The sequence below is a fragment of the Symphodus melops genome, assembly GCF_947650265.1.
Source record: "Symphodus melops genome assembly, chromosome: 1".
NCBI lineage: Eukaryota > Metazoa > Chordata > Actinopteri > Labriformes > Labridae > Symphodus > Symphodus melops.
In genome coordinates, this window is record NC_136691.1 from 48,033,970 (window position 1) to 48,046,527 (window position 12,558).

The 12,558-nt window shown below is 40.2% G+C and overlaps 1 protein-coding gene across 4 annotated transcripts in view; it reads left to right on the top strand.

Moving 5' to 3' along the window:
- LOC306822896 (ADP-ribosylation factor-like protein 15) overlaps positions 1-12,558 on the top strand; it is an 85,240-nt gene that overhangs the window by 48,254 nt on the left and 24,428 nt on the right. The window contains exon 6 of one of the 4 annotated variants that reach the window (XM_079342182.1): positions 5,551-6,455. The exons of the other annotated variants lie outside the window; for them this stretch is intronic. Coding sequence (XP_079198308.1) covers positions 5,551-5,697 — 147 coding nt within the window. The 3' untranslated portion in view covers positions 5,698-6,455. Of the gene's footprint in view, positions 1-5,550; positions 6,456-12,558 lie in introns of those variants that run through there. 4 annotated transcript variants of the gene reach the window in all.

Consider the following 12,558-nt stretch of genomic DNA (forward strand, 5'->3'; position numbering starts at 1 on the left):
CTGTCAGTGTTATTAGGGTGGCTTTTTGGTTTCTATTGGTGGTGTGTGTTATCTGAAGGAGACAGAGAGGAGTCAGAATGGAACGGACTGAGCACAGTATGAAGAGTGAAATAAACAATGGTGCACAAGAGTGAAACGGAGAGGTGAGAGAGTTCAAAGGGAGAACGGGGTAGAACTGTCTTGTGAAAAAAGGGAGTGAACACTGTCATGAAAAAAAGTAAATGAGTGAAAAAAGGAAAAGGCTGAATAATCTTACTTTAAGAACCGTAGCGATGACTAGCACATTTGAAGCATTAAAACTATAAAAATGTCAATGACTCAACAGGAAGAACACCACATCATCCACCATTCCCTAACTCATTCACGCACACTCATACTCGTACTCAAGTCAATCCCTTCCTCAACATTCCCTTATATGCTCTAGTCCACTGTGAGGAAAACAGAGCCTGGAATGAATTGAAGCACATCTGTTTCCAGTGTACCAAAGCTAGTTCTGATGTTACTTATGCATTGTGACAAAGTTACACCACACAGACAAACCATACAAATGCGTCATACACTTGCGGGACATTTTGTGTGGCAAACCAGTGAAAACCTTCAAGAAGATTATAAGCATGCTGGTGTTAATTGTTTTAAACATCGTCCCAGTTCTATCAATTTCCGGGAAAAAAACAGGAGTCAACTGTACTAAGATGCCGACTGGAGAGTGGAGACGGTGACAGACTGTAACCTCCTCACCGGCCAACATGCAAACAATCATTAATCATCATTTTTCCATGTTTTGACAGAAAGCGACAGGCAGACACACACTTACACTCAGAAACACGCGGGCACATTGATGCAGAGCAAGAGTTTGTTTCTTACCTGCCAGATCTTCTGCCTTCAGCTGATCCTAGAAATTATTATAATTACCTCTAAAAATAAATATTTTCTTTTGGCACCTGTCGGCACCTTTTTTCTTAATATAGGTCGAGAGTAATACCTCTGAGGGATTGATTCTACTGTAACCTACTGTATTCTCTGCACCGTATATTTAGAGCACCATTGTGACCTAAAATGAATTTGAGTCCCTTCCTTTAATGTGTAACTTTATTACAGCTACATATAACTTGATACAGTTAGCTTTTTAATTACTTTTGATGAATGACTTCATCCTGTCTTCTTTTAATGTTTGAAATGTGCTATTATCACTATTGTCACTAATGGTGTCCGTCTCTTAATCAACATTGTAACACTTACATACTGTTTATGTATGAATGTGTCAGAGAGAGACACTTACACACACGCATGCACGGAGTGACAGACGGTGAGAAAAAGCATTACACATAAACTGAAATGCCATCTGATAAGTGGTGAAGTGAGACTTTGCATCTGCACTGCATCAATGAAGTCACTGTTGGCCAGTAGCCTTTGATTTAACCCTTCATTCACATCTTCTCATCCATTTCTTTCCAATTCTACATGTTGTGGAAAAAAAAATTCCCTTTTCCATTCAAACGTTTTAAATTTTCTGAAGTAATTAGTTGAGTTCGTTATTTAGTTTAAGACAGATACAGTCATCTCAATCAGGGAGAGGAGATACAATACACCAGATTTTAGCTGGATAGCTACCGTAGATTCCATCTGTAGACCCCGGACAGGTAGAATATAGAAATATTTAAATATGATTTTATTGTTTTCAGTCAAAAAGGTCCCTTGAAGCACCCTGTGAGGCGTCACAAGCGGCTTTGAACCCGACCTGTAGCTCCTTTCCCTGTGGGGATTGGTTCAACTTTGGGTTTTTTTCAGTGCAGCTTTTTGTCTGCAATGAAATATCAAAGTGTTATTGTAACTGTAGATTACAGTTACAATAACAGAAAAAGATAAATAAAAGTGCAAACATAAAGGAAACAAGCAAAAGGATCATATTTACATATTGTATGCATGTCCACTTTGTGATGGATTTCAACTGAACTACATTTGAATTCAAAGCTCAGCAATCATAAAGGGAAAATCTGACTCCCTGAGACTCGAGTGCAGGACACTTCATAAGTGACTGCAAAGTGAACTTGTTTTCCATGTACTCTCTGTTCTTTACCCTTGTCAGGTTCATTTTGTCCTTAAGAATGGACAGAATGGGGTCAGTCTGCATCTTATCCCAGTGACACCTGAGGCTGGTTTCCTTCCTCTGTCCCAGTGTCCTCATGGGTCCGTCCAGTCTGCCACAGCCAAAGTCTGAGCTTTCGAGCTTCGTCATCATTTAGTAAAAAACTTTTTAAACCCAATTTTAAAAACCAGTGATAAGGTTAACAGAAATATCACACTGAAAAAGATGATAAATAAAATACATGAGCTTTGATTCATTGTAACTCAGGCATGAAATCCAAACTTAGATCATGTAATGTAAGTTCATGTCTATTAAACTAAAATATATATCTTTCCTTAAACTTGTATTTACTGGAAGGCAAAATGTTTTCTTATTTTAGTATAATTTTTCAAAGACTGTCTGACAGATGACATCTTTCCACAATGAGGAACAGACTCAAAAATTCAGTTTGTTCCTCTCTTTTTGTCAACAACAGCAAATAAATCATATAAACAATTGAAAATAAAGCAAGGCTTTTAAAATTTCAAAATAGGAACCGTGAAAAAAAGGTTCCTCTAGTTCCTGCTCCTTCATCGAGCTGTCAAAGGTTCCTCTAGTACCTGCTCCTTCATCGAGCTGTCAAAGGTTCCTCTAGTACCTGCTCCTTCATCGAGCTGTCAAAGGTTCCTCTCGGTGAACTGGCTGTAACTACAACTGTTTCTGGAATCCAAGACGTTTTTAACCGATGACTCTGTACATTGTGGGCATACTGTGTACATAGCATCATTTAAGAGCTCCATCCCAAGGCCAATTATTGTAGCATTCATCAAAACTTCATTTGTTTTTTTTACGTTTCGATGTAATCTTCTCTAATTCCCCACTTTAAAACTCTATCTATGGTATCTAGCTTTTCAAATATCTAAAACTCTAAAATATTGAACTTACTCCAGCATTGGAAATAACTCATTGGAACTCATTGGCCTGTTTTGTTCTCCTGTTGTCCACAGGAATGTGGCTCACACAATGATGGAAAACCCCACAACCACCAATCACTTTTTCCAATGTAAGAGGTCTCCTTTGACCAGTGCCTGTGTGCCGCTCCTGGATGCACACGATAGTATTAAGAGAATATTTGGGATGTAATGTCTATTTTCTCTGCGTTAGTATCTGTTCATGTCTGTTGTCTTGTAAACTCGATATTCAGTCATTTAATACCAAAGTATTACATCTTGTAGACGGTGTGTTTTATTCATACCCAGCTTTAAAAAAAAAAAAAAAAAAACTTATCACATTTCAGAAGTTCCCATCCAGATAATAGAGATGTTGGGATCAGTGAGTGGTTGAATTGTCTGTGACAGCTGTAGTTTACCGCCAGAGATTAAGAGGGTGGTTGGGTCATGGTGTAGGGAAGTAGTTAGTCAACCTTTTTGTCTCTATTATCAGGCTTCCTGAAATAAAGTGGGTGGTGCAGGGGCATGGGGGCTGGGCCGTGCACTCTGTTTGATCATTGATCTCCATGACCCCATTTAAAGGTTCTTAATCTCTCAGTTGACCTCTTCAAGGATTTTTTTTGAGCGAGGGTGACAGGGGTGGATGTTGACTGGGAGCTGTCAGGAGAGTTAGGATGCTGTGGAGAAAGTTTTTCCACTTGAAGGGAGAAACAGGGGTGTAATGACTCTAGTAGGTGTGTGGATGGACACACACGTGTGCACATGCACAAACGTTCACATTCTTTTATATGCAACCTAGTACAATCAGCCTTTTGTGTTTGATACTTGAGCATGTGTACTCACACCTCAGTAACTTTCACCACCATAGTTTACACAGACCTAATTTACTCACACACAGAGGATAGAGACAAGTTTAGTTGTCAAGCACAGACATGCCTCTCGGACCATTGTGTAGTACCAGTTATAGACAGATCTGCACCACATGTTTTACATAAATGTGGCATCGTTCCTTTTCCACGCTAAGGCTTTACCGTACAAGCAGTTGTAGAAATACCAAAAGAAGCATCATTATAGCATAAACTGTAAATATTGATGGACGAAGCCTGCGTGACATCACCCATCTGTTACTGCAGGGGGCTCTGTAGGCTGCGGTAGCCATGCTTTAAAAACCTGTCTCAGCCTAACTTTCAGTCACCCTCACGCCCGGCTGAGAGCTGGAGCTGAGGCGAGTTTTGAGCCTCTTGACAAACCGTCACAGTTTTCAATCAGTTTAGCTATGCGTCTAACTATAGATAGCATGTATCGTTAAAAGAAATGAGTTAAAATTAATTGCATTACACTCGTTAATAAAATAAAAATCAATCGGCAGTGATTGACATTAAAGTCATTTTATTTCCTAATACAACTGACATAAGATGTTCTTCCATGATGCAAACGTCTGCTCCTGTCCTGAACGAAGCTTGAGGCTACCTTTCCTTCAGTCTTTTTGGCCTCGGATCTCCCAGGCACTTCTCTCCATGAAAATAAGCGGATAAGACAGTCTCCGTCTTCACGGCTCACACTGAATGTTGTGACAAGACGACCAGACTGCACCCTTTCACATACATCTACACCACAACGGAGCTGCTCTGTAAACTTGTACCTTCGGCATGTTGTCATTGCCATGGTTTAATGTTGAATATTACAGTGTAACAGTAATTCTTTCTTTCTGTGTTCTTGTCATCTTGTGCCTCAAAGCACATATTGACCCATAGATCACTATGGAGTATCCAGAATGTTTGACAGTTGATTTTTCAATGAAAACGAGCTCAAATATTTTTTTTTCTTGCCTTTGACTTAAGTCAGAAATTATATCTTTTTACCATCCGGACTTCTGAGTTTCTGGTTAAAAATACGTTTTAAAAGTCAAATACAAAGTTGTAGCTCAGCAAAAGGCAATCAAGGAGTGGGGATCAAGGGCAATTACTGCAAAGTATTCTGAACATGTTCTGTCCTCTAGCACACATCGGATGAAGTCACTGTGTGACTTATTTCCCAAGCAGTCTGTGTAGTTTAAGATCACTTTAGCAGATTAACATTCAAAACACCCAAGGGTTGAAGCAGCTGACGGATTCAGGTGGTCTGTTTGATTTGATTACAGGGAATAAGTCATACCAAGTTGTTTTGAAACAAATTAAGAGTGTGACTTCTGAGGAAAGCTGGAATTTTCAGCCTGCTTTCCTTGATTTTTGTTTTGATCACATAAATCAAAGTTTTGCAATAGTTTATTGATGTCCTCTTCCCCCCCCCCACCCCCCCCACCCCCCCCAGTAACGGCTTCTCGCAAGTCCAATTAACAACTGATGATAAAGTGTTTAGGTGCATTCTTAATATTGGGGCTTTCATGTGGATTGTAAACATCTAACTGTTTTGTGAGGAGAAAAAAAACACACCATGACATGTAAAGAGAAGAAGGGATGGGAATGTTTTCATTTGTGTGTCTTTGGTATTCAGGCCAGATAATTAAGTAGCTCTTTTAACTTGTCTCCTCTTTAGGACTGCAGATGTGCTCGAGTGTTGTCAGACAAGGTGCGTCGCTCAAACACGTCCATCCACCAGCAGCTGTGCGGATGTGCTCATTTTTGCGCTTACCCGAGGAAATCAAACTCTTGGCTTTTACAACAACAAACCTTTCTGCCATAATCTCCCTTCTCGTTGTGTCACACTGCCACACACACGGCAGTGTTCTGTGGTCAATTCACTGCTCACGCTCAGGAATGCAGCTGCACTGTAACTACACAAACATAGATACACACACATACAAACACACAAGTGCTGTGATCTCCCTCGTCTTTACTGTCCTCAGCTGGAAAGGTTTAGAAAAGTAACTTACACAAAGTCCCTGGGAAGGAAGCCATAAAGAATGGATTTGATGTGAAGAGGAAAACCACAGTACTGCGTGAATTGTGATAATGACAGATGGAACACTTCCTGGCTTCTTGTTTTGGAGAGAGATACTGATCAGAAGCAGTGTTACTTAAGACTGTCAGTAGAACCAGGCTTTGACGAGACTGAGGAGCAGAAAGAGGGCCAATGAAACTCAAAGCTGCATATAAGAATGTCAGAGCCCCAGACCTCCCCTCCTGCTTATCTCCATGCCCATCGTCTGAGGCTTTTTTATCATCACACCAATTGTATCAGGGCACTCACTGTTATTCGCCTGTGTTTTTGTGCACATACAGAAGCTGTGTCCTTGGATGTTGTTAAAGAAAGTGTAACATCTACTGCTAAGGATTTAATATAATCAAGGAAGTTACTGGATTCATTGATAAATGTGGATTTCTCAGCACGTTTTAAAGAGGATACATATTTAACCTGATGGATATTTAATAATTCATCAGTTTGTAATAGTTCACGAGGGTAGTCTTTAGCTGATACAGGACCTGTTTGAGTGGAACATCTATATATTGTCTATCATAAATGTGTCACTGCCTATATAGTCTGAATGCGTTGGCCTCCTATAGTAAAGAGCTGTTGGTGTTTTGTCTTTCATTGCATACTGTACTCACACACAGTCAACACACTCACAGAGTGATGCTCTGCACTCCATCCAAAGCCTCCGTGTTTCAGCCTCTGCATTCCTTCATACTGTAGCTCAACCACCTCCAGATGTTATCCTCCTATACTGTACCCGTGGACTTTTTCTTCTCTTTTTTTTGGGGGGGGGAGGCAGGGAACCCGGGCTTGGGTTGGATTTCCCCCCATAAAGCCACTTTAATATGCCAATGTTTTTCATCTCTTCAAAAGACTTTGACGAAGGAGACCCTCAACAGAACATTCTGGAGCAGGCTTCAAAGTTTTTCCCAGTTTTTGTTTTATGTCGATAGACGAAGTAAAACAGGAGATTAATTCAATCATATAGTTACCCGCGAATCCTTATCCGTCTGCGATACGGGATGGCACGGGTACGCGTGTGCGTGTGTGACTGTCTCCGTCATTTTTTGTTATAACAGAAAACGATTATTAAAAAAAAAAAAAGCAGGTGGCGCAGCGGCAGTGCGCGCGTCCCCATGTATTGAGGCTCAGTCCTCACGCGGGTGGCCCGGGTTCGCGTCCGGCCTGTGGCTCCCTTCCCCGCATGTCTCTCCCCACTCTCTCTCCCTGATCTCCGCCTCTATCCACTTTCCTCTATAATAAAGGCAAAAAGGCCAAAAATAAATCTTAAAAAAAAAAAAAAAAAGCCCCGTCTATGATCAGAACCGCGGGAAACATTTGTGAGAGTTTGCGAGCAGAAAGAGGGACACAGAGAAAGTAGGTTAGTGATATATTAGTGATTATTATTATTTTTTGTATTGTACATTTGCACTATATGAAACTCTGGGAAGTCAAACTTTGTTGTGGCTCTGTCAAATTTTGTACATAAACTATTTCAGAGTTTCATTACTCTTATTTGTAAATAATTGTATATTGTTAATTATTTTTCTCAATCTTACTTTTGTATGTTCACCTTTGCAACCTGTATGTACATTTTCAAGATTTCAAATGCTTCATTAAGCATGTTTGTGTTGTTTGTGTTTGTGCAAAAATTAATATACATTTTCTGATGGGATTTTATGTTGGGTTTTTTTTTTTTTTTTTGGTACAAGGTACATACAGTATGTCAAAGTTAAACAATAAGAGTCAGATCATATAAGAAATGTTGTGCTGAAAGAAACGATGGCAAACATGGGCATGGTAAACATTTTGTAAAGTTGTACATGAAGACAAAATCAAAAGTATTCAAAAACAGCAAAATAGGCTCAGGACTCTAAGGGTTAAGGCGATACAATATTCAAAGTGTTCTTTTGATTCAGTTTACATACAGAACTTATATATGAGTCATCATATTGTGTCTAATCAATTTGACCCCCTGCTTATGTCTCTGTTTCACACTCCTCAAGTCTAGCCTTTGGTATTTATAAGTGCTAACATCTTTGTCTGGTGTTGCATCTAAGTTACATCTTTGTTTTCCCTTTCATCCCACAACCACCTTGCCCCCCGTGATGGCAGACATGACTGATCTGTGGGCTTGTCAGGTACCATCAGTGCAAAGCTGGTACCATGTGACGCCCCCGGCAGCTCGCCAAAAGCTAATTGTGCTAATTGGCAAGCGCCAATCCTGTAACAAGGCTTTGAGAGGCGACCCACCGACACAGATGAAAGCGCTCAGATTTGTCTTGTGTCAGAGACTTGTGGGTAATCGGTGCATCCACTGACCTGCAGGCCAGGAGGGCAGGACCACAGCGCTGTGGCCCGTCTGTGTGTGAAGAGGAGAGAGGACATGAACGGGAGGATCCTTTCACTCGCTCGTCCCAGGCCTTAGCGTCTGGACATTAAAATTACATCATAAAATTCTGTGCCTGAAAATATGAAATTCCCTGTACATAAAACACTGAATAGAAAATGTTCAAAATGATTTTTTTTCTCTGCATTATTTCTCAATAAGTATTATTATTACACCAGATTATTTTTGCAAACTTCTATTCATTAAAACATATGCAGACATCTATATGATCTTGACTGCCTTAAGATAACTTCTATAATACTTTGCTTAGTTGTCTGTGTCTGTCAGTTTTAAGCTGTGAAAACAGTGGAGTATATTTAATCCAATCTCAGGATTGATAGATGAGCACAAGAACTCTCCCGAGGGCTTTAACAGTCACAGGGTCATTTTACTTTTGCAGCTTTAGTTGTCTGATAGCTTTAGCTTAGGGTGGAGGGTGCAGGGTGTTCGGTGTCAGTTGTCCGCGTTGGGGAAGCCGTTTGAAGACAACAACGAACATATGCCTCTGTTTGTTCCTTCAGCTGTCTGAAGTCTTCTGAACTCATTCTTAAAAATGTAATGTCCCGCTTCGAAACACCTTCAATCAATTTTCATAGCGTCTAGGAAGCTCTTAAAGGGTTTTACACAGCAGACAAGGACTTATGCAGGGTTATCTCTACCTCAGGAACAGGACAAGTCTGGGGCGATTTACAGCCAAGCATGATGTCGCTGTGCCTATTGGTTAGAATCCAACCTCAGCTCTTTGATGCTTTTTATGCTGCACTCTCTCCTCCCAACACTTCCTGTCTCTCTTCAGTTGTCCTACCCAATAACTGTAAAAATGCCCCCCAAAAAATCAAGACTAGTCTGATCAAAGACAGTGGATTGGCTTTTAAATGTGTATTTAACTATTTAGACCCAGAAACATGGCTGTTTGATCCAAAATGCACAAGTGGATCCACACTGGTCAACATCAAATCATCCTAAAATAGTACAATTATAGAACAGTGATTTAATGAACTATAGAGAAGTGATCACTATTAGAAACCGTAGTGAGCTGACTCTTGTTCAGCCAACTGTTAAACTATTTATCTACAGAGCCAGAATACATCTCCGTTCATTTTTTTTATTTCTTATTAAATCTGTTTGTGTTCATATTGTCTTGCTCTACTTTAATAATGTGGACTTCATGAAGCTGCTTTTGTTGTAGAGGTTGAGCTTGTACTCCTAAATATCTTGAGCTCTTCCCTGTCAATGAAAAATGTGGACTTCCACTCCTAAAAAAAAAAAACATTTAGATGATCATATTCATTCATTAAAAAACTTCTGCAATGTAGGTGGTACTCGAGTTATTGTAATATTGTGACATTTAGCCAGAGGGTTTATAATCTGACATAATGATGGTGTGGTTCAGTGCACTCTCCCGCATGTGATTAAAAACATGTAGCATTTCATCTCAGATTAAAGAAACCTCAGCTGTCAGTGATCTGACATTTGCCTTGGGTTTTAGAGGATTTAATTAAATGTTCAGTCGAAGTGATTGAAATGTATTTAACTACTTTCCTTTGCAATGCAATCAGGTATGAAGTACAATATTACCTAATTGTATTAGAATTCCTTCTAGATGCTTTGGTTTTTATGACCCAAACATGACACATCCCTGTTTCTATTCATCTCCACATGCCTGCATTACTGCTGCTAACACTAAAATATACTACAGTCACTCAGTGGCACTGTTGTAATATTAACATGTAAAAAGGCAGTCAAGAGATTTGTTTTTTTTTTGTTTCCATTCACTCAATGGAAAGAAAGATCAAATACATCTCCAATTTTCACTTTGTTACACATGTGACAGCTCATGTTTGGAGAGGTTAGAGTGTGCGCCAGAAGTCAAATGAATGCACAGAATACTTGGCAAGTCACTCTCCCTCAGTGCAATGTAGCTACATGAACATGTAAACTGTCTGAGTTTTGCAGACATGGCTGCAGGGCAAAGGGAATTACACTGTCACACTGAGGATATAGAGCTGCCGCGATATCCTCTTGGCACATAGTTGAAGACCATCCAGGTGGAAATGCGGTATGCTTTGCCAAGTGGAAGGTGGGGGGTGAGGTAGCTGTGTGGGAGGTGCTCATCTGCATTGAAAAGCATTGTCTTCTATGTAAACGGTATATGGCTTTACCTGTTGTTGCTGCCAAAGGAAGAAGAGATTGTTTGTGTAGTTGGGTGCGGAGATGTTAAGACTTGTGTGTTCTGTGCACATTTGCACACCTGTACAGTTGGGATTTATAAAGTTGTGTGCACATCATTCATCTACCGTGAATGAGCCACACTGCAGGGACACGTGTCAGTAAGACTGGGTTTGTATTATGTTTGCACGTTATGAGAAAAATATTCAATATGAGATACAATTTTTGATTTTGCTGTACTGATATGTAAGTGCAATAAATGAAACAAAAATGAACAAACAAAACAAATGAATGTAGTCTTATTGATATAGTGCAGTAGCAATAGAAATTAGTGCACCATGAAATTGGTGCTGGAGCTCATGTTTCCACCTCTTAAGATGCTAGTTTGGGTAAATTTGAGTCTTTGGGTGTAACAACAGCATTCTTTCGTGTGCATGGCTCAGCCGAAGCTAGAGCCCCTCTGTTTGCACGCACACACACGCACACACACTATAGCACATTAAACACCACTAAAAATGTGTTAACCAAAAAATGGAGCCAGGATCTGAAGACAGGTGTCCCTTGGCACCACAAGCTTGTCGGGGTATGATTAAAGCCTCAACGCTATCTCAAACATTCTTTAAGCATGATAACATATCATGCTAAAAGGCTTACTGAACTTTACTATTACCTCCTATTTAGCCAGTGTGAACACAAGTAAGTGCTTCTTACATCATTTCCAGTTGTTGAATAGGGTAAATATGTGTTTGCATTGTTGGTTAAAAAAACATTGTTCCTGTATTTAGAAAGCCTTTCACTGTGGTCTTCTTCCTCCATGTGTTTAGTGTTTCTGGCCTGTACACATGGACCCCACACACCCTTGTGACTAAAATGTAATCACTATCTAAATATCCTATTTGTGTGATCATGAATTCCAACAGGCCATGTGTGTTTACATACTGTCACAGTGACCATGTCTCTGTTTTCATGTAGACCATGAAGAAAAAGTCCAGTTTTTTTACTTCGTATTGTGATTGCTTAAATACATGAATTTAAATATGCTTGAATTTCCCTCGGGATCAATAAAGTATCTATTTATCTACATTTTATCAGAACAAAAAAAAAGACCACCATGTAGTAGTACTGATTGTTACAAAATGTTCATCTTTAAGCTTCGAGGTGGTGAAGCTGAAAAAAGTCTTAAGTTGCTGTCAGAAATATTAAGTTCTGTTTTCCTAGTATTTTACTATTATATCATGTAATGGAGACTGTCTTCGCAATTTACAGGGGATGGTTAACAGTAACACCAACCTCTGCAGCCCCCCTCAGTCTCCCTCTCCTAAGACTTCCCTACGCACATCTCAAAGCAGAACCGGCTCGTAGTGCATGCTGCGTTGTGCAGTTTCACTGTTCAGCACAGTTTTTGTCACACTGACTAATAGATGAGTCCCCTGGTCTCTGTGAGCCACATGAGACACTCACCTCAGCTTCCTGTGATCTGTGTTTCCATCCCAAAGGGCATGAGAGGAAAGTCAAAAGAAGAAGGAACAACATGAAAGCCCTCTTGCCGTAACAGGTGATTTAGGTTAATTTTGATGATTTCCACACAGTTGTATTTGACTAGTTTACCAAAGAAGCTTGATAGCCACTTTCATTCAGGAAAGAGAAAAAAAAAAAGCCTTTTATGGCAGCTTTGTAGTCTCATATCCTGCACAAAGCAACAGGTCAAGACATATGTTGTATTCATGTTGTATTCATATTCGTAGCTCGTTCTCTCTCTGCTGAAGTGCAAATTAAAAAGCTCACATACAGTAGAACATCTTTTGTAGTGACGGTTGTGTCTTCCTCTTTTTCCCGTAAAAACGCTCCCCTCTGGGAAGTATTCAATGCTGTTTGTTGGAACTGCTGATGGTGGTGTGAGCCATGCAGCCCTGCCACCCTTCTTCAGTGTCCTCGCCTGTCCCCGACTGGCCTGCCCATCCCTCCACCTCTCTGTCGTGGTGTCCTTTCCGAGGGCCAGCTCCTCTGAACCCAGACAACAGGTCCATTTGTTTTGCCAGTGCTGGGAATGCACTCAGCCATCTTTCGCTGTG